The sequence below is a fragment of the Hypanus sabinus genome, chromosome 28 (assembly GCF_030144855.1).
Source record: "Hypanus sabinus isolate sHypSab1 chromosome 28, sHypSab1.hap1, whole genome shotgun sequence".
Taxonomy (NCBI): Eukaryota; Metazoa; Chordata; class Chondrichthyes; order Myliobatiformes; family Dasyatidae; genus Hypanus; species Hypanus sabinus.
The window spans coordinates 5,023,185-5,045,567 of record NC_082733.1 but is presented as its reverse complement, the minus strand read 5'-3'; the positions used below and the strand labels follow the sequence as shown (position 1 = coordinate 5,045,567).

Below are 22,383 nucleotides of genomic sequence, written 5' to 3'. Positions count from 1 at the left end.
GATTCAGAGAGCTATATTTGATACAGATGATAGAACTTTTCCTTTATACCCATAAACCTCACAATTTTGTGTTTTCTACAAAAATAGGCCAAAGCCTAAAAACTGAAGAAACTACATTTCTTCCCTTTTACTCTTTCATGGGTTTCTGATGAAATAATTTGCCTCGTCTCCCCATTTAACTGCAGTAAGTATCTTTGTGTGCTTTCTGTACAGACCACCAGAGAGGCAGTGCAGCCAAAGCCCAGTCGAAACCCCACTGTTTACGTTCCTCACTCAGCATCCCCTCAGGATTCTCCAGAAAATTCTCCAGGCCATCAGCGAAAAAATGAGGTGGGCTTCCTGCCTCCTGGATGGGAAATCCGATCTGGTGCCAATGGTAGACCATTCTTCATTGATCATAACACTAAAACTACAACGTGGGTAAGGAATCTTTTTTTGTGTGTCAAGAGTAAGTTATGGCTCTTGTTGGGGTCGATAATGTGTTTTTAATAATCCATATATTGAAATACCTTCATATACAAGTTGACTGTAAGCAGTGTCACCACAACTTCCCTTACAGATGTGCATTAACTCTGTATCTGAATATAGCAGGAATGCGATATACTGGAGCTGCTTCAGGATACAAAGACCCTACAGTTTCTCATCCCCATAGTTCCAGACTTTAGGATTTGTGTATGCTTTAATGGCCATCTTACAACAGGATAACATCTACACTGGTTCAAATCTTTGCATGTAAACCAGCTTCTACTGATCATAGAATGAGAAGACTTGTCTTTGTTGCCTGGCTCACTGAATTCCTCCAGCATTCCATTTGTTGCTCCAATTTAAACACACTTCTGACAAGGAAATGGGGTGCTTTACCAAATTAGTATGTAAAGTGAAGAAATAAATGACAAAATCTGATCAAAGCAACATGGGCTTTCCTAATGAGCTGTGATAGGGAGAACTGAACTAGGGAACCGGAGGAGCTGAGGGATTACTAACAGCTTAGTCAAAGAGAATGACCTGAAGGATGATCTTGAACTTGAGGGTAGGTCCTCTTTAAAAAAAAAGTTCCTTTTAAATGCTCCAGATCAAGCATGTATTAATTCCTCAAATAAGTATAATAAAAGCACTAAAGTTAGAAATGTGATTTAAGTGAGACTTGTGAAGGAACTATTTCTTACAACTTCTAATTTAGTTGAGTGTTGTTTAGCGATTCTGTCCTTTAATTTTATAACCAGGAAGACCCAAGATTGAAGATTCCCGTTCATATGAGGCAACGACCACCATTAGATCCTTCAGATCTTGGTCCACTTCCTGTAAGTTAAACTCCTCTTTCTTTGGCAGTTCAATGTCTTAGGGGGTAAATAACTCCTGTTTTCCCTTGGTATATTTAAAGAAACTCCTCCTAATTATTATGTACTGTGCTTGCTCAGCTGATGAATCTGTCCTGCACCATGTCGAATAGTAGTGAAAGCAGGAAAGGCTCAGGATGGCTACTGGTGGGGATTCCAATGACCCTTGCTCAGAGTGACTTGAAAGCATGACCACTGACCAAGCTGGCCATGTCCTGAAGGACACAGCTGCCAGACCTATATGCATGAGTTTACTATGAGTGAACCCATAGTAAGGCTAAATCTACGTGACCTCATCCTCATCATTTTATCTGTAACAGATGTATTCTTCCACTATAGAAGTGGGCACTCCTTGTTCTTTTGGAAGCAATGTTCTTTCTTCACATTAATCACATAAAATGTGATCTGATATTCATCTAAGTTACAATAATAGACAAACACAATCTGCCTCTAACACACATATAATTGTACTTTTAGTGTTTTTATTGAACACATTGTTTAGTCATTCCCATTCCAGGTTGGAAAAAGTGTGTGAACCCTTGTATTTAATAACTGGTAGAACTTCCTTTTGCAGCAATAACCTCCATCGAACATTTCCTATAGTTGCTGATCAGACTTGCACAATGGCAAGGAGGAATCCTAGACCAATCCTCTGTACAAAACTGTTTCAGTTCATCAATGTTTCCTGAGTTCCCTGCACGAACAGCCCTCTTCAGGTCATGCCACAGCATCTCAACTGGGATACAGTGACTTGGTCACTCCAAAACACGGATTTTCTTCTTTTTAAACCATTTCTATTGTTGATTTACTCTTGTGTTTTAGATCATTGTCTCGTTGTATCATCCAACTTCTATTAAGTTTCAGGTGATGGACTCCTATCTTGACATTCTCCTGTAAAATGTCATACAATTTTATATTTGTTGTTCCATCAGTGATTGCAAGCTGTCCAGGCCCTGAGGTAGCAAAGCAGCCCCAAAACATTGTGCTCCTTCCGCCATACTTCACAGTTGGGATGGTTTTGATAATGGTGTGCAGAGCCCTTTTTCCTCCAAACATGGTGGTGTACATTTCTGCCAAAAAGTTCAACTTTTGTCTCATCTATCCATAGAACCTGGTCCCAAGAGCATTGTGGAACATCCAGGTGGTCTTTTGCAAACTTAAGGTGTGCAGCAATGATTTTTTTCTGGAGATCAGTGGTTTCCTCCATGATGTCCTTCCATGAACACCATTCTTGTTCAGTGTTTTTCTTATAATGGACACATGAACAGAGACTGTAGCAAATTCCTCCAACTGAACGCAAAGTTCAAGAAGATAGCAAGGAAAGACAAGGAAACTTACTTAAAAAGCAATGCAAAGAAGTTGAAGAAACTAACAGAATTGGAAAAACAAGAGATCTATTCAAGAAGATTAGAGAAATCAAGGAACATTTCATTCAAAAATGAGTATAGTAAAAGGCAAAGAAGGGAAGGACCTTACAGAAACAGACGACATCAAAAAGAGAAGGCATAGAAGAATTGTATAGGAAAGACCCAACTGCAAAGGCACCTGCAGTGACTCCCTCATCGATCTAGAGCCGGACATTCTGGAAAGTAAAGTCGAATGGGCAATAGACAACATTGCCATTAATAAGGCTGCAGGATGTGACAGGATTACAGTTGAGTTGTTTAAAACTTAAAAAGGTGATGCTGTAAAAATATTGCATGCAATTTGCCAGCAGATCTGGAAAACCCAATAATGGCCTTTAGACTGGAAAAGATCGGTTTATATCCCAATTCCCAAGAAGGGAAATCTAAAGGAATATTCAAATTACCAAACAATTTCACTAATTTTGCCTGCTAGCAAAGTAATGTTAAAGATCATGCAAGCAAGGCTCCAGCAATATATGGAACGAGAACTGCTAGATGTACAAGCTGGTTTTAGATGAGGCAGAGGCACCAGAGGCCAAATTGCTGACCAATGCTGGATAATGCAGAAATCGAGGGAATTGCTGAAAAGTGTTTATCTATGTTTTGTTGACTGCTCTAAAGCCTTCGACAGTGTGGACGATAATACACTATGGCAAATCCTTAAAGAAATGGGGATACCTGGACATCTGATCTGCCTTATGAGAAACTTGTACGAAGATCAGGAGGCAATAGTTAGAACTGAACACGGAACAACAAACTGGTTCAAGATTGGGAAAGAGATACGACAAGGCTGCATACTGTCACCCCACTTATTTAATCTCTATGCTGAACACATCATGAGGAATGCTGGTCTAGGGGACTCAAGTATTGGAATCAAAATTGCCGGATGAAATATTAACAACCACAGCTATGCAGATGGTACTACTCTAGTGGCTGAAAGTGAGGAGCGTCTGAGGAAGCTCCTAATCAAGGTGAAAGAAAGTGCAAAGGCTGGCTTGTTGCTCAATATTTTAAAAAGCAAGATTATGTTGACCAGCCCTATTGACTCCATGGTAATAACTGGAAAGGAAGTGGAAGCAGTGATGGACTTTGTCTTCCTCGGTTCAAAGATTTCTGTAGATGGTAACTGTGGCCATGAAATTAAACGGCGCTTACTTCTGGGGAGGGCAGCAATGGCAAATATAGATAAAATACTGAAGAACAGAGAGATAATATTGTCTATGTAGATCCGTATAGTCAAGTCTACGGTATTTCTAGTTGTGATGTACGGCTGTGAGCGCTGGACTACTAATAAGGCAGAATACAAAAGAATCGAAGCCTTTGAACTTGGATGCTGAAGGAAGTGTTCATTGGACAGCAAGAAGTTACAACAAGTCGATACTTGAAGAAATACAATCAGGCTGCTCACTAGGAGGCTTGATTATGAGATGAAAGCTCAAATATTTTGGCCACCATGAGAAGTCAGGATTCCTTGGGCAGAATCTCATGTTAGGTAAAAGAAGGAGAGGGTGACAGAGGCTACGATGGGTAGATAATATTACTCAGACAATGTGTATGACCTTGGGGGATCTTAGAGAGGCAGTTTCCAATAAGAAGGCTTGAGGTAACGAAGAGTCGGACTCGACTTAATGACTGAGCAACAACAAAGAGATTCCTGCAGGTCTTTTGCTGTTACCCTTGGGTTCTCTTTCACTTCCTTTCGCATTGCACATTGTGCTCTTGGTGTGATCTTTGCAAGATGCCCACTCCTAGGGAGAGCAGCAGTGGTACTGAATTCCATCCATTTGTAGACAATTTCTCTTACTGTGTCTAATGAACATTCAAGTCTTTAGGAATGCTTTTCTAGCCTTTTCCAGCTTCATGCATCTCTACAATTTTTCTTCTGAGGTTTTCTGAAAGATGTTTTGATCGATGCATAGTGCACATAAACAGACCTCAAAATTGCAATCCAGCTGATTATGGACCAACCACCAGCAAAATGATAGAGGTTTTCATCAACAGTGCTATCAATCAGTGCTTCTTTGCCAATAACTTGCTCACTGATGCTGAGTCTGGGTTTTGCTGGGAGAACTCAGCAAGGTGATTTTGGGCCAACCACAGACCAAAGGGGTATAGCCTGAGTGACTAGGCTACCCTTAATGTCATTCAGTGTGGTTTGGGAGTTCAGTAGGTGTCAAAGGGAAGACTTTGTACAATGATTGCCATCATACCTAACAGAAAGGAAGTAGGTTTTAATAGTTGGGAGTTAATCACCTCAGCACTAGAGAACACTGAAAGAATTCCTTAGGGCCATGTCCTTATCCCTACCATCTTCAATTGCATCATTGATTGTTTTCCTTCCATGTTCAGAGTTGAGAGTACTAACTGCCACTTAGAAAAATGGAGCAAAATGCTTGCATAAAAGGATGTGACTTAGACATGGACTTGTGCTATAAAATATACAGGCAGTGATGATCTCCAATAAGAATAGAAGCTCCTGTTCTTGACGTTCAATACAACCAACTAATCCCCCAAAATCAATAGTGTGGGAGCACTCTTGACCAGAAACCCAACAAGTTACATGAAAGCTATGACTGCAAGAGGCCAGAAGCTGGGTGCCCTGCAGCAAGTGATTCACCTCCTCGCAGTCCAAAGCCTTTCAGCCATCTGTAAGAGACAAGGTCAGGAATATAATGGAATAGCTTCCAGCTGGCTGAGCACAGCTCCAATTTGAAGGCACTCACTGATACCCATCCACCATCCTAATCATTCATGCCCACCAGCACCAGTACTTCCTACAACCTGCACTGGAGTTACTCACCTAGGCTACTGTGATAGTGCCTCCAAAACCTGCAGCCTCCACCACCAAGAAAGACGAGCAGGAAGTGCCAAAAATACCAGCAACTGTTTTTCTCTCCAAGTTATGCACCAACCTCCTTCAGAAATTCCTCTGATCCCTCTTTGACCAAATCCTGGGACTTCCTCCTCTTGGAGTACTTTCACCGATAGGTGTGCAGCCATTGAAGAACCAGGAATGGGAAATATATGCCCAGGTTGTGAGAAATAAATAAATGAGAGAAAAATTTAGAAGTTTTGTCTCAAAGCTGCTTTTTAAAAATTACCTTTTTATTACAGCCTGGTTGGGAGGAACGTGTCCACTCCGACGGTCGAATTTTCTACATAGACCACAGTGAGTATCACATTTTATACAGCCAGGAACAATTTTATTAGAATCTCCTCAATTATAAACATTACCTGTTTCTGTTCCCTACATTGGGTTTCATAGCCATAAATATAGGAAACATGTCAATTGTTTTTGGACAGATACCAAAGCTACCCAGTGGGAGGACCCTCGTTTCCAGAATGTAGCCATTACTGGACCTGTGAGTAAATATCTGCAATCGGAAGATGAATTTTCATTTCTGTCTTTGTATTTAGCCTTGGAAGAACCATGTTACAGTGTTTTGAGGACTGTGATGAAATAGTATATGAAGATGTTATTGATACAAATGGTGATCTTTATCTCGTTTTGAATTATAGGCTGTGCCTTACTCAAGAGATTACAAACAGAAGTATGATTACTTCAGGAAAAAGCTGCAGAAGCCGGTGAGCAATAGAATCAGACAACGGGGAATATTTTCCTCCATGGTACCACTGGATTAATTTCCAGTGTTGATAGCACAGATACATAAATATTAAATAAGTTGTCAATAACTGAAATATAAGGGCCAGTATAATGATGAGATGTAAGAGGAAAATATTTGCACTGTAGGGCCATGATCTTAGAATTACTCCCTGTACCACATGATGGTTGAGGATAGAAATAGGAGAGGTGAATTGTGATTAGTGCAGGAGAAAGGACTTGAGGTACTTGGATCTTTGGGCATCCTTGTATCCCAAGGATGAGGACTGGAAGACGAGCATGCCTTCAGGGTGCCAGATCTTCATGGCTCTGGAGACGGGCTGATTCAAGGCCGGTGCCACGACTGAGGCGTTGCAGGAGAATATAAAACGTTGGGAGCAGCTGTCTGTATGTCCAGAGACCTGAGCTCTCTGTGCACAGTGCTCAGAAAAAGCAACACAATAGATTTTTAACATCATAAATCAGTGAGTTATCTGTTATGTCTCCCCTCTCACTGTGAAATGGGGCCATCTCTTTTCCCCATATTAGGGAGAGAGAGAGAGAGCCCGTGGTATGTCGAATTACTGGGTGAATGAGTAGTCTTTGGCATACTGCAAGTCTGTGTCTTTGTTAATGTTTTGCTGCATGCCTGAGTGCTTGGCAGAGGCCGTCGATGCTTTCTCGCTGGTGGAGCGGGGAGCTGGGGGCTGGTGCTTTGGGGTTCTAACGTTTAACTGTCATTCATTCTTTGGGGCACTCCTCTGTTTTTCATGGATGTTTGCGAAGAAAGAGAATTTCAGGATGTAAATTGTGTACATTTCTCTGACATTAAATGTACCTGTTGAGCCTATTGAACCTTCTGGTTTAGATGGGATCTGTACATGAAGAGCATGTTTTACCCTCACTGGAGAGAGATTAAAATCCTTGCAAGGAGGTTTGCCCAGGTTACTCAGGAGGGTAATTTGGCAGAGGGATTGGGAAGCACAATCCCAGTGCAGCATCAAGGAAGAACAATGTCGAGGTTAAATTGTCCAGTGGGCAGGGCAGAGAAAGGCAGGTTGGCTCAACTGCATTTACTTTAACCTAAGGAACCTCATTGGCAAATAGGATGAGCTGAGAGTGTGGATTGGCATGTGGAATTATATTAGTGTAATCACAGAAATATGATTGCGGGAAGGGCAGGAGCTGCAGCTTAACATTCAGGACTTTAGAAGTTTCCAATGTGACAAGGGAAAATGCAGAAGAGGTGGGAGTTGAGTTACGGATTAGGGAGAACAGCGTGGCAGTACTGGGAGGAGATATATTCAGGGATGATCCAATGAGATTATATGGGTAGAGTTTAGGAATAAGAGAGAAGCAAACAACTTATTGGGGTTATACTATCAGTTTCCCTATAGAAAGTGTGAATTAGAGGAACAGATATAAAACCAAATCACTGAAAGAATCAACAGTGTTTTAATGATAGGGGGTTTTAACTTTAACATTATTGACCTGGATTGCCATAGGTCAAGGGGCTTGGATGAGGTGGAGTTTGATCAGTCCATCTTGAGACAAAATGTAAATTGTCCCACTAGAGAAAGCATAGTACCGGTCCTTATATTTGTCATTGAAACTAGGCAGGTGGTAAACTGGGCAAATATTTTGGGAAGAACTGCCATAGTTATTAGTGTTACGTATTCAGGCAACAATAAATATATGAGTTCGGCAAGGGTTTCTTATAACAAACAACACTTTTATTAAACACCGAAAACAAACCCCCCAAAAGTAAACAAACACTACCGTAACCGGAAACAGCTGCGGTGCGGCAGCTTAAAACAGTTCTTAAAGCGATATTGCAAAAACAGTTCTTTAAAGTGGTATTGCAAAAACAGTTCTTTAAAGTGGTATTGCCAAAAGTTCGATATGCTCACGGTCCATTTAAAAGGAGAGACTTTATAAGATGATTTAGGTTCTCTTTCACGTCGCTTGGCTTCGATCCCCGACGTCGAACTTCCCACGAAGAATTTACTAAACAGAACGGCTTAAAGGCACTGACCTTTCCTTCCTCACTATCCTCAATCCTTTCTGGTAAACCCAGGGATTAACACGAAGATAGTCAACGAAATCCTTCCAAATAAGGATCAAACAAAGGTCGCCCCCGTTTCACCGTAGAAAGCGATTCTCCTCAATCTTTAGCTTCCGAACTTCCAATCTTCACTCTCCACTAATTTTCTCGAACTAGCAGAATTGTAAAGAACCTGCTGGCAATGACCTTTTAAACTTTAGCATTAAATAAAAACTTCATCCTTCAATTAAACTGCGTCATCACTTAAAACACGCAGTGGCATGAAGTCAACCTGGCAAATCCAGCCACGAACTGCCGCTCCTCACAGGGTGGGGTCTACCTTTTATAACTTGTTAAAAAAAAACCCATCACATGATCTCTACTGGCGGGAAAATGACATCACCACCATCACAAGACCATCACCTCAAGTCCAGTACAGCTTCAACCCCAGTCACGTGACAAGGGCTCCACTGTCATGTGTCACGAGTACGTAACACCTCCCTCCAAAAAAACATTTTTGGTCTGACAAGAACAAAAATTTTTAACAATTGCTTACAAGAAAAACAAAGGTATAAATTTTATAACATATACAATACACAACACCATCATATAACAGCTTATACTCCTACAATACAGTAGGAGTGTTACAATTGAAAAAAAACACTCCATAAAAAAAATTACAGTGTACATTCAACATCGAGATAGACAATCAGCAACCACATTATCTTTACCTTTAATATGAGTCATCACAATATTGTACTCTTGTAACATCAAACTCCAATTTAATAATCTTCTGTTTTTGTTTTTCATCTTGCTCAGAAAAACTAACGGATTATGATCAGTGTAAACAATAAGTGGTTTTTGAGTTGTACTAACATATACCTCAAAATATTCCAAAGCTAAAACAAGAGATAACTATTCTTTCTCTATTGTCGAATAATTTCTTTGATGCTTATTAAATTTCTTAGAAAAGTAAGCTACTGGATGATCAACCTCATCACCCTCATTCCTTTGCATTAATACTGCTCCTGCAGCCTCATCACTAGCATCCACAGCCAATGAAAAAGGTTTTCCAAAGTCAGGTGCCTTAAGCACAGGTTGTTGACATATCATTGTTTTCAATTTTTCAAATGCTTCTTGACAAGGCACCGTCCATACAAACTTCTCATTCTTCTGCAGAAGGTTAGTTAATGGAAGGGCAACATTAGCAAAATTCTTACAAAATTTCCGATAATATCCTACCATTCCCAAAAACCTTCTGAGAGTTTTTTCCCCGTTGGAGTGGGAATCTCTAAAATTGCCTGAACTTTTGCCTGAACAGGAGCTACCTTACCTTGACCCACAACATAACCAAGGTAAGTCACAGTGGCATGTCCAAATTCACTCTGAGCTAAATTAATAGTTAAGTTAGCTTTTGAAAGCCTTTCAAACAATTTCTCCATCGCAATAATGTGTGCTCCCCAAGTATCATTTCCTGTCACTAAATCATCAATATAAGCATCAGTATCTTTCAATCCCTGAATCATAAAGTTAATCATCCTCTGGAAAGTACCTGGGGCATTCTTCATCCCAAATGGAAGAACATTATACTCATATAACCCAGATGGAGTTACAAATGCAGAAATCTCTCTACCTCTGTCCGTTAATGGAACACACCAATACCCTTTCAATAAATCAATCTTTGTAAGGAACTTTGCTTTTCCAACTTTATCTACACAATCATCTACTCTAGGAATTGGATATGCATCTGTTTTCGTTACAGCATTCACCTTCCTATAATCCGTACAAAACCTAATACTACCATCTGGCTTTGGCACCATAACACATGGCGAACTCCAATTCGAGTTAGAATGTCTAATGATATTATTCTCTAACATATATTCAATTTCTTTTTCAGCAAGTTCACATTTTTCCATGTTCATCCTATATGGATGTTGTTTAATAGGTTTGGCATCCCCAACATCTACATCATGTGAAGCTATAGTAGCCCTTCTCGGAACATCTGGAAACAACTCCGTATATTTAAAAATCAACTCCTTCATCTGTTGTCTCTGCTCTAACTGTAAATGTGCTAATTTTTCATCAATATTTTCCAGAATGGTTGAATTTGGTAACCTAACAGAAACAATGGTGGATTTAGAATGAAAGTCAGATGAATCATCTATCATGTTCCTAGTTAAATCAAACTCATTCTCACTAACCACAACAGTCACAGTATCAGATTGTTTCTCAAAATATGGTTTCAACATATTTACATGGCAAAGTTGTGTTGACCTTCTACGATCTGGAGTTTTTAACCACGTAATCCACATCATTGATTTTAGACACAATTTCATAAGGACCATGAAATCTAGCTTGTAAAGGATTTGTCTGCACTGGGAAAAGAACCAACACCTTATCTCCAGGCTTAAACATCCTCATCCTAGCTTCTTTATCATACCAAGTCTTCATTTTCTCCTGAGCCAACTTTAAATTTTCCTTAGCTAAGCTACAAGCTTTATGTAACCTGTCCTTAAATTTCAAAACATAGTCCAACAAATTAGTGTGTACTTCCTTACTAATCCACTGTTCTTTCAATAAAGCTAAAGGTCCTCTAACTCTATGCCCAAATACAAGTTCAAATGGACTAAAACCTAAAGATTCCTGTACTGATTCCCTTACTGCAAATAAAAGTAAGTTTATACCCTCATTCCAGTCACTTTCATTTTCCACACAAAATGTCCTAATCATATTCTTGAGGGTAGAATGAAACCTCTCCAAGGCACCCTGCGATTCTGGATGGTATGCAGACGAAGTGATTTGCTTAGCTCCCAATTTATAAACTATCTGTTCAAACAATCCAGACATAAAATTACTGCCTTGATCAGTTTGTATCTCCTTAGGTAATCCAAAATAAGTAAAAAAAATTTATAAGGGCCTTTGTCACAGTCTTAGCTTTTATATTCCTAAGTGGTACTGCCTCTGGAAACCTAGACGAAGTACACATGATAGTCAACAAATACTGATAACCAGTTTTTGTCTTTGGTAATGGACCAACACCAATTCAGGGTGCAATTAGCCCGATGGAAGTTCAAGGAGCTGGGTTAGGTACAGTAGACAGTGTTTTAAGCAAAGAGAGGAGGAATGGGCTAAGAGTTCTATACTTGAATGCGCATAGTGTCAGAAATAAGACAGATGAGCTTGAAGCTCAGATGAAAATGGGGAACTACGATATTGTTGGGATAACGGAGACATGGCTGCATGGGGATCAGGCCTGGAAATTGAGTGTACCAGGGTATACGTGCTATGGTAGAGACAGAAATATGGGAAGAGGGGGTGGGGTGACCCTGTTGGTGAGGAATGAGATTCAGTCCTTAGCAAGAAGTGACTTGGGAACAGGGGAAGTAGAGTCTGTGTGGATTGAGCTGAGAAACAGTAAGGGTAAAAAGACCCTAATGGGTGTTGTGTACAGGCCCCCAAACAGTAGCGTGGATATTGGGTACAAGTTGATTAGGGAGTTAACATTGGCATGTGCTAAAGGTAATGCAGTCGTTATGGGAGATTTCAACATGCAGGTGAACTGGGAGAATCAGGTAGGTGCTGGACCCCAGGTTAGGGAGTTTGTGGAGTGTCTAAGGGATGTATTTTTGGAACAGCTTGTGCTTGAGCCAACCAGGAACGAGGCTATTTTGGACTTGGTGATGTGTAATGAACAGGAATTGATAAGTGATCTTGAAGTAAAGGAGCCATTAGGAAGTAGTGATCATAACATGATAAGTTTTTATCTACAATTTGAGAGGGATAGGGGCAGATCAGAGGTGTCAGTGTTGCAATTAAATAAAGGAGACTACGGAGCCATGAGGGAAGAGCTGGCCAAAGTTAAATGGGCAGATGCCCTGGCAGGAAAGACAGTGGATCAGCAGTGGCGGATATTCTTGGGGATAATACAAAAGATGCAAAAGCAGTTCATTCCAATGAGAAGGAAGGATTCAAAGAGGGGGAAGGGGCCACAGTGGTTGACAAAGGAAGTCAGAGATTGTATAGCATTAAAGAAAAAGAAGTATGACAGGGCTAAGATGAGTGGGAATACAGATGATTGGGAAAGTTTTAAGGAACAGCAGATCTTAACTAAAAAAGCAATACGGAGAGAAAAAATCAGGTATGAGCTCAGTCTAGCCAGGAATATAAAAGGGGATAGCAAAAGCTTTTTTAGCTATGTGAAGAGAAAGAAGATAGTTAAGAACAATGTTGGCCCCTTGAAGAATGAATTGGGAGAAATTGTTATGGGAAACAGGGAAATGGCAACAGAATTTAATGCGTACTTTAGATCTGTCTTCACCAGGGAGGACACAAGCAGTCTCCCAGATGTATGGATGGGCCAGGGTCATAAGATATCAGAGGAATTGAAACAGACTGACATTAGGAAAGAAACTGTGATGAGTAGACTGATAGGACTGAAGGCTAATAAATCCCCGGGTCCAGATGGTCTGCATCCGAGGGTTCTAAAAGAGGTGGCTCAGGAAATTGCGGATGCATTGGTAATCATTTTCCAATGTTCCTTAGATTCAGGATCAGTTCCTGAAGATTGAAGAGTGGCTAATGTTATCCCATTTTTCAAGAAGGGAGGGAAGGAGAAAACGGAGAACTAACATCAGTTGTGGGGAAGATGCTTGAGTCCATTATTAAGGACGAAATAGTGGCACATCTTGATGGCAGAAATAGGATTAGGCCGAGCCAGCATGGATTTACCAAGGGCAAATCATGCTTGACTAATCTGTTGGAGGTTTTTGAGGGTGTAACAAGGATGTTAGACGAGGGTAAGCCAGTGGATGTTGTGTACCTAGATTTTCAGAAGGCATTCGATAAGGTGCCACATAGGAGATTGGTGAGTAAAATCAGAGCTCATGGCATTGGGGGCAGGGTTTCAACATGGATAGAAAACTGGTTGGCAGATAGAAAGCAAAGGGTAGCAGTCAATGGGTGTTTCTCGGACTGGCTGGAGGTGACTAGTGGGGTACCACAGGGCTCTGTATTGGGACCACAGCTCTTTACGATTTATGTCAATGATTTAGATGAGGGCATTGAAAACTATATCAGCAAGTTTGCTGACAATACTAAACTGGTTTGCAGTGTGACATGCGAAGAGGACGTTAGGAGAATACAGGGAGACTTGGATAGGCTGGGTGAGTGGGCAGATAAGTATCTGTGATCAGATAAGTGGGCAGATGTCATTCAATGTGAATAAATGTGAAGTTATCCACTTTGGAAGCAGGAACAAGAGGGCAGAGTATTGTCTGAACGGTGTAGAGTTAGGTAAGGGAGAAATGCAAAGAGACCTAGGAGTCCTAGTTCACCAGTCAATGAAGGTGAATGAGCAAGTGCAACAGGCAGTGAAGAGGGCAAATGGAATGTTGGCCTTTGTTACAAGGGGAATTGAGTACAAGAGCAAGGATGTCCTTTTGCATTTGTACAGGGCCCTGGTGAGACCACACCTGGAATATTGTGTACAGTTTTGGTCTCCAGGTTTAAGGAAGGACATTCTGGCAATTGAGGAAGTGCAGCGTAGATTCACTAGGTTGATTCCTGGGATGGCAGGGCTGTCTTACGCAGAGAGATTGGAGAGATTGGGCTTGTACACACTGGAATTGAGGAGATTGAGAGGGGATCTGATTGAAATGTTTAAGATAATTAAAGGATTGAGGCAGGAAATATGTTCCAGATGTTGGGAGAGTCCAGTACCAGAGGGCATGGATTGAGAATAAGAGGTCAGTTATTTAAAACAGAGTTGAGGAAGAGCTTCTTCTCCCAGAGAGTTGTGGAGGTGTGGAATGCACTGCCTCGGAAGACAGTGGGGGCCAATTCTCTGGATGCTTTCAAGAAGGAGCTAGATAGATATCTGATGGATAGGGGAATCAAGGGATATGGGGACAAGGCAGGGACTGGGTATTGATAGTGAATGATCAGCCATGATGTCAGAATGGCGGTGCAGACTCGAGGGGCCGAATGGTCTACTTCTGCACCTATTGTCTATTGTCTAACACAATCTACAATAACTTTAGAAAATGGTTCACCAAATGCTGGGATAGGTTGTAATGGAGCTACTGGTGTAACCTGATTTGGTTTACCCACAATTTGACAAATATGGCACGTTTTACAAAACATCGCCACATCTTTTCTTAGACCAGGCCAGTAAAAATGTTTTAAAATCTTGTCCACAGTTTTCCTTACCCCTTGATGTCCACCTAAAGGCACACTATGAGCTAAAGTCAAAATCTCATTTCGATAAACTTTCGGAACAACTACCTGGTAAACAACATTCCAATCCTCACTTGCAGGAATTGTAGGTGATCTCCACTTCCTCATCAACACTCCTTTTTCCAAGTAATATCCTACTGGCACCTTATCAATTTCACTATCTAGTAAAACCTGCTCTTTTAATTTTATAATCTCAGAGTCTCTATTCTGCTCTGCTTTCATCTCCTTTCGAGACAAAGATAAATCTTTATAGTCAGACTTACTCCCAGAAACTTGTTCAAACAACGAAGATAAGAAAGTCTCTGACACATCCTCAAAACTCGAATCCTGAGTTGAACAGTCCTGAGTAACAACCTCATTCTGCGCATCAATCTTTTTAGCCATAGCTCTAGTCACAACACAGGAAGAATCTGTGTTAGAATTCAACTCTGGTTCCTCTGACTCTATTGTCAAATGCACTTCAGGAAAAACTTGTCCACCTGCCAAGTCATTACCTTACAATAAAGAAATACCCTTCACAGGTAAGCTATGCTGTAATCCTACTTTAACAAATCCTGTAACTAACCCTGACTTTAAGTTTACTTTATGTAAATGTACAGGCATAAAATCACTTCCAACATCTCTTATGTAATTTACCTCACCGGTATCAGACTCTTCATTAAACTTCAACACACTGTCTAACATCAGTGACTGAGAAGCACCAGTATCCCTAAGGATTTTTATTGGCACCATATTTGTCAAATTGTGGGTAAACCAAATCAGGTTACACCAGTAGCTCCATTACAACCTATCCCAGCATTTGGTGAACCATTTTCTAAAGTTATTGTAGATTGTGTTAGACAATAGACAATAGGTGCAGAGGTAGACCATTCGGCCCCTCGAGTCTGCACCGCCATTCTGACATCATGGCTGATTATTCACTATCAATACCCAGTCCCTGCCTTGTCCCCATATCCCTTGATTCCCCTATCCATCAGATATCTATCTAGCTCCTTCTTGAAAGCATCCAGAGAATTGGCCCCCACTGTCTTCCGAGGATACAAACCCTTCAGTTATAAAATGATCATATCCCTTTTTAACTTGGTCAGACTCTAACAAAGCCTCATTTGTGTTTATCAAACCCTGTAACTTTACAGGTGCACACAAGCATCTGGAACTGCTTCCTTCTCTTTCTTTTTCAATTTGAAACAGTTAGCTATTACATGACCAGGCTTCTTACAATAGTTACAAGTAAGACCAAACTGTCTTTCCTTCACAGGCTTTCCTTTCTCATCAACTTTCTTATTAACCTCTGATTTAATTTCAGACTTACGTGGAGTCTCCATGTTATTTTTCCTCTTAAAATTTCTGCCCTGAGGAAATTTATTCTTATGGATTAAAACATACTCATCAGCTAATCTAGCACAGTCCTGCAATTTATCAGTATCCTTCTCATTTAAGTAAGTCCTTACTTCAACAGGAATGCTTCTTTTAAATTCCTCCATTAAAATCAGCTCTCTCAATGTATCATAGTCCTCATTTACATTTTTAGAAGAAACCCATCTCTCAAAACACATAGCTTTATCATAGGCAAATTCCACATAAGTTTTTTCCACAGACTTTTTCAAACTTCTGAATCTTTCCCTATATGCTTCTGGGACTAACTCATATGCGTTTAAGATATGCCTCTTTACAATATCATAATCAAGTGCTTGCTCAGCTGTTAAAGCTGTGTAAACTTGTTGTGCTTTGCCCTTAATTACACTCTGTAACAACACTGACCATTTATCTTTCGGCCACTCTGACATCCGAGCAATAGTTTCAAAATGTTGAAAATACCTTTCCACTTCTGTTTCACTAAATGGAGGGACCAATTTAATTTCTTGACTAGCAACAAACGTTTTTTTAGAACCAGAAGACTGATTTCTAGACCTTAATTCCTCCATTGCATAAGCAAATTCTCTCTGCTTTTGTTCCGCCTCCAATTTACACCTCTCCAATTTCATTTGTTCGATTTGCAACTGCATCTCCAGATTACTTACTGGAAACGACTCTAAAATCGATTCATCAAAAACACCCGAGACCACATAGTGTGACGTGATTTTTCTCTGTATTACAGCCTTAGATGTAGTCTGCAAAATACCTTTAAGGCGCAATCTACTAGCTATCTCAAACACCTCAGTCTTTTTCGCCTTCGCCAACACCTCCGCAGCTGGTGAAGCCAGAAACACATCAATATTCATTGCTGCCGAATACCACAACAAGCCAAACAAAAGAACCGAGTAATCCCTGTTTCCAAAACACCAATTTAAAAGTCAGCAAGCATTTAATCTCAAATGATTCAATCCAGACGCAGACCCCATATTTAATGTTACATATTCAGGCAACAATAAATATACGAGTTCGGCAAGGGTTTCTTATAACAAACAACACGTTTATTAAATACCGAAAACAAACCCCCCCCCCCCCAAAAGTAAACAAACACTACCGTAACCGGAAACAGCTGCTGAGTGGCAGCCCAAACAGTTCTTAAAGTGATATTGCAAAAACAGTTCTTAAAAGTGGCATTGCCAAAAACAGTTCTTAAAAGTGGTATTGCCAAAAACAGTTCTTAAAAGTGGTATTGCCAAAAACAGTTCTTTAAAGTGGTATTGCCAAAAGTTCGATATGCTCACGGTCCATTTAAAAGGAGAGACTTTATAAGATGATTTAGGTTCTCTTTCACGTCGCTTGGCTTCGATCCCCGACGTCGAACTTCCCACGAAGAATTTACAAAACAGAACGGCTTAAAGGCACTGACCTTTCCTTCCTCACTATCCTCAATCCTTTCTGGTAAACCCAGGGATTAACACGAAGATAGTCGACGAAATCCTTCCAAATAAGGATCAAACAAAGGTCACCCCCGTTTCACTGTAGAAAGCGATTCTCCTCGATCTTTAACTTCCGAACTTCCAATCTTCACTCTCCACTAATTTTCTCGAACTAGCAGAATCGTAAAGAACCTGCTGGCAATGACCTTTTAAACTTTAGCATTAAATAAAAACTTCATCCTTCAACTAAACTGCGTCATCACTTAAAACACGCAGTGGCAGGAAGTCAACCTGACAAATCCAGCCACGAACTGCCCCTCCTCACAGGGTGGGGTCTACCTTTTATAACCTGTAAAAAAAAACCTGTCACATGATCTCTACTGGTGGGAAAATGACGTCACCACCATCACAAGACCATCACCTCAAGTCCAGTACAGCTTCAACCCCAGTCACATGACAAGGGCTCCACTGTCATGTGTCACGAGTACGTAACATTAGTTTCAAGGTAATTATGAAAAGTTAAGTTCTTGAACTGCGAGGAAGACTAATGGGAGGACCTGGGAACAGATGCTTACAGATGAAGCAGCAGCTTGACAAATTTTTCAAAAGTGAGTTGATAAAAGTTCATGGCCAGTGTAATCAGAAAAGTGTGAAAGGAAAAGATGGCAAGAATAGTCCACCTTGGATGCTGAAGAAAATTACAGGTTAAATAAAAAAAAAGGTGATTGAGATTGAGAGAGTCTTTTGAGGAATATAATGTGTAGAAAAGAACTTAAAACAGTTAATAGGGTAAAACAGGGCCATGGAACATCCTTGGCAAATAAGAAGGAGAATCTCAGGACCCAGTGTGCAGCCAGGGAAAGATTGGGGCCCCATTAACCCTTTAGTTCCTCTGTGTACAGAGCCAGGTGATGCGGGTGACCTCCAAAGGAAATACTTTTCATCTGTATTCACCAGCAAGAGGGACAAGAGACATGTGAATTCAAGAAGGGGGCACATAACTAATTTGGAGCAGGTCAGAATTAAGGAGGAGGAAGTGTTAGATGTATGAGACACATGGGGCCAAATGGGGGAGGAGATCGCTAGAGAGCTGAATCAGATTTTTGTATCTTCATTAGCCATAGCTGATGTACAGAAAGATGGAGGGTAGCTAATGTTCCTTTATTTAAGAAGCACAGGAGGGATGTACAGGTGACTACAAGCCAGTAAGATACTTGTGTCAATGGTAGAGAAATTATTTGACAATACCTGAAGGGATAGGATTAATGTACGGTTGGACTGATCTGAGATGGTCCGTGAGGCTTTGTGTGGAGAACATACTGTCTCATAAATTTGATTGAGTATTTTGAGAAGGTAATTAAGAAAGTTAATGAAGGGAGAGTAATCAATTATGCCTTGAAGTACTCCAGTAATGTATTGGACAAGGACTTAGAAGATAGGCTGGTTCATAAGGTAAAGGCACATGGGATCCAAGATGAGGTGGCTCGTTGTATCTAAAGTTGCCTTGGTAAGAGGAAGCATTAAGTAGTGGTGGTAGGATGTTTTTCTATTGGAAGTCTATAGACAATATGTACCATGAGAATCTGAGCTGCCACACTTGTGTTTGTTTATAACTTGGGTATGTATGCAAATGGTATGATTAGTAATTTTGTTGATAGCTCAAATGTTTTTGGTGTTGAGAATTATCAAGTAAGGTTGTCGAAAACTACAGTAGGATATAGTTAGATGGTTGGACGGAATATCGGCTGATTCAATTAATCCCGGCAAGTATAAGGTGAACACAAGGAAATCTGCAGATGCTGGATATCCAAGCAACACACACAAAATGCTTGTGGAACGCAGCAGGCCAGGCAGCATCTATAGGAAGAAGCACTGTCAACGTTTTGGGCCGAGACCCTTCGTCAGGACTAACTGAAAGGAAAGATAGTAAGAGATTTGAAAGTAGGAGGGGGAGGGGGAAATGTGAAATGATAGGAGAAGACCGGAGGGGTGGGGTGAAGCTGAGAGCTGGAAAGGTGATTGGCAAAAGGGATACAGAGCTGGAGAAGGGAAAGGATCATGGGACGGGGGTATAAGGTGATGTATTTTGTAAAGTCAAATACAATTAGGACATATGCAGTAAATGATAGAATCTAATGGACAGGAACCGTGGAGTTCCCTATCACAGATACCTGTAGATAGATTGCTGTAGAATTCATATAGCATGCTTTCCTTTATAGATCATGGCACAGAATATAAAAGTTGGGACATTATTTTACAACTTTTGTTGTTTTACAACACCGGTTAGACTGCATTTGAATTGTGGTACGCAGTTCTGGTCAGCATGATATAGGAAAGGTATAATTGCAATGGAAGAGTGCAGCAGAAATCCACCAGGATGTTGCCTGAATTAGAGAACTTCAGTTACAGGGTGTGGAGGAGAGCTGATTCAATGACACCTGTCCTGATCGTGTATTTGTGTGATACTCTGTGTGTAAAATTGGAAATGGTTTATTCTTGTACAGTGAAAAGCTGCTCTTTAATACTATTCATACAGATCAATGTATTTCGGTAGAACAAGATAAAACAGTAACAATACAGAATAAAGTGCAGAAGCTGTCTTTGACCCTGGTGATATATGCTTCGTATCTTCTGTCCAATGGAAGAGGGGAGAAGAGAGAATGTCTGGGCTGCTTTAATGAGGCAGTGTTAAGTAGATAGAATTATGTACCATTTAGTGATTCTTCTCTGTTTCTGCCTGTACGAACATTAATCAAAATCAAATCATTAAATTGTAAGCAAAATAGCATCCTTAAACTTTTGTTTTGCTTTGCAGACTGATGGTCCAAATCGATTTGAAATGAAGTTACGACGGAACACAATCTTGGAAGACTCTTACAGGAAAATAATGTCTGTAAAGAGAATCGAATTCCTCAAAGCCAGACTCTGGATTGAGTTTGATTCTGAGAAAGGATTGGATTATGGTGGTGTTGCCAGGGAATGGTTTTTCCTGCTTTCCAAGGAGATGTTCAATCCATATTACGGGTTGTTTGAATATTCTGCCACGTATGTGACTGCTTTTCACCTTCAGAAAACTACTTTCATAACAGAATGCTCAAGTTTGCAATGATTGGAATGTTGTACTACTGTTGCACTGTTGTTGCATTGCATTATTCCTACGGTATAAAGGCAATGGATTTTTTTTCCTGTGTCCCTGTGAAACAGAACTAATGAAGATGCCATCAGATTGTCCACTGCTTCTTTTGAGATGTTCTGTATCTTAGATTTTTATTGCATACCAATTGCAGATTTACCAGCTTCCTGAGTACCCCCACCAGCATTTAATTCATATTTCAAACTCTTAAATGCCAATATTAGTTTGCCAACCTTTAGCCCACCACATTTCCTGTCAGTTTCCCTTCACTGACCTCCACCCAGTACGTATCAATAGTCTAACAAAGCCACCATTACACAGTTTCTCCCTGAGTCCCTCAGCATAGTCTGCATTCCCATTGCTTGGGAACCATCATTCTCTTGGATCAATGTTGATCCGAACCATTTTCTGTCCGTTTTTAATAGTTGTAGAATAAATATTGCATTCCTTTGCATAAGTGGCATTTTAACTCTGGTCATTCTGCTAGTTGTCTAACCTAATCAAGTAATCTCCCTTTCTCCTATAGGGACAATTACACTTTACAGATAAACCCAAATTCTGGACTATGCAATGAGGAGCATGTATCTTACTTCAAGTTCATAGGTCGCGTAGCTGGGATGGCAGTGTTTCATGGGAAATTGTTAGATGGTAGGTACATGGATCTGACATTGTTAGAAATGCTATTTAATGTTTTTTAAATAAAATGATTTTTGTAACCTTCGCAAAAGATAAGAATTCTGTGTAATTGCAGATGATAAAATATTTCTATGATCGTATAAACAAAATGAGATTTGTTTATTATATAGGATTCTTTATCAGACCATTGTACAAGATGATGCTTCAGAAGCCAATAACACTGCAAGATATGGAGTCAGTGGTAAGTTTTCCATATTGTAATTAAACAGAGTACAGTATATTTGTTGATATTACTGTGTTGTATGAAAGGCAAGGACAGTACAAAGTTATACAGTACAGAAGCAGGTCCCTCCGCATTCCCTATCTGAGCCAACCAACAAATATCCATCTAGGGAGATTGACCCGTAGCCTTCTATGCCATGGTGATCCAAGTGCTTGTATAGATACCGAAATGTTGTGAGGATCCTTGCCTCCGCCAACTCTTCAGGCAGTGTGTTTCAGATTTTAACTGCACATTGGGAAGATCATCTGATCGACCGTCTTCCATTCACATTTCAGTTGTTAGCACTGAGAAATGCCAATATTTCAATGCAGACAGCACCGAGTGATGCCCACGACAAATAAATAACTGATTAATCACAATCCTGAGAAAATGCACATGAAAATTTAGCTATAAAATTAGCTACAAAGGCTTCCCTGATACCCTAATAGTGATGCTGGTTGCTTGTTCAAATTAGAACATCAGAAATATGAAGTCCATCCAGATCATTCTCTTGTTAACAACCTCTCCATTAGCTTGAGCAGGTGGCCTTAATTTCTTACTGACAGATTGTGTTCCAGATTAATTAAATGATGCAATTTTCCACAAACCTTGAAGATGAGAATAAGCTGGAGACCTCAAGAACATAACATATTGCAAATCTTTGCAAAATTTAGATAGATGGGAGTGTTATAGCTTATTGAAGGTTCATGAACATTTGTACATGTTTTGGTGAACATATGAAATTGATGTAGCTTCAGGATATTCCAGGGCTTTTTTTTCAGCCAATGTACACCATTCTGTACACATCAAGCGAGTGTATAGCAGTTAAATAAGTGACCAGGTTCATGTCAGATGGTGGATTAGAGATGATAAATGACAAGGTGTTTATTATATTGAAGTTAGCTAAGGAAAATTATTTTGTGTATTTAAAGTTTCATTTG

General features: G+C 40.2%; 1 protein-coding gene across 2 annotated transcripts in view; it reads left to right on the top strand.

Annotated features, from left to right (window-relative positions):
- Positions 1-22,383, top strand: part of nedd4a (NEDD4 E3 ubiquitin protein ligase a) — a 247,880-nt gene that overhangs the window by 204,998 nt on the left and 20,499 nt on the right. Inside the window, exons 14-21 of one of the 2 annotated variants that reach the window (XM_059952531.1) lie at positions 214-420; positions 1,224-1,301; positions 5,858-5,912; positions 6,047-6,105; positions 6,263-6,328; positions 20,227-20,456; positions 21,071-21,192; positions 21,351-21,421. In XM_059952531.1, coding sequence (XP_059808514.1) covers positions 214-420; positions 1,224-1,301; positions 5,858-5,912; positions 6,047-6,105; positions 6,263-6,328; positions 20,227-20,456; positions 21,071-21,192; positions 21,351-21,421 — 888 coding nt within the window. The remainder of the gene's footprint in view (positions 1-213; positions 421-1,223; positions 1,302-5,857; positions 5,913-6,046; positions 6,106-6,262; positions 6,329-20,226; positions 20,457-21,070; positions 21,193-21,350; positions 21,422-22,383) is intronic. The other variant, XM_059952530.1, reaches the window with a different exon arrangement.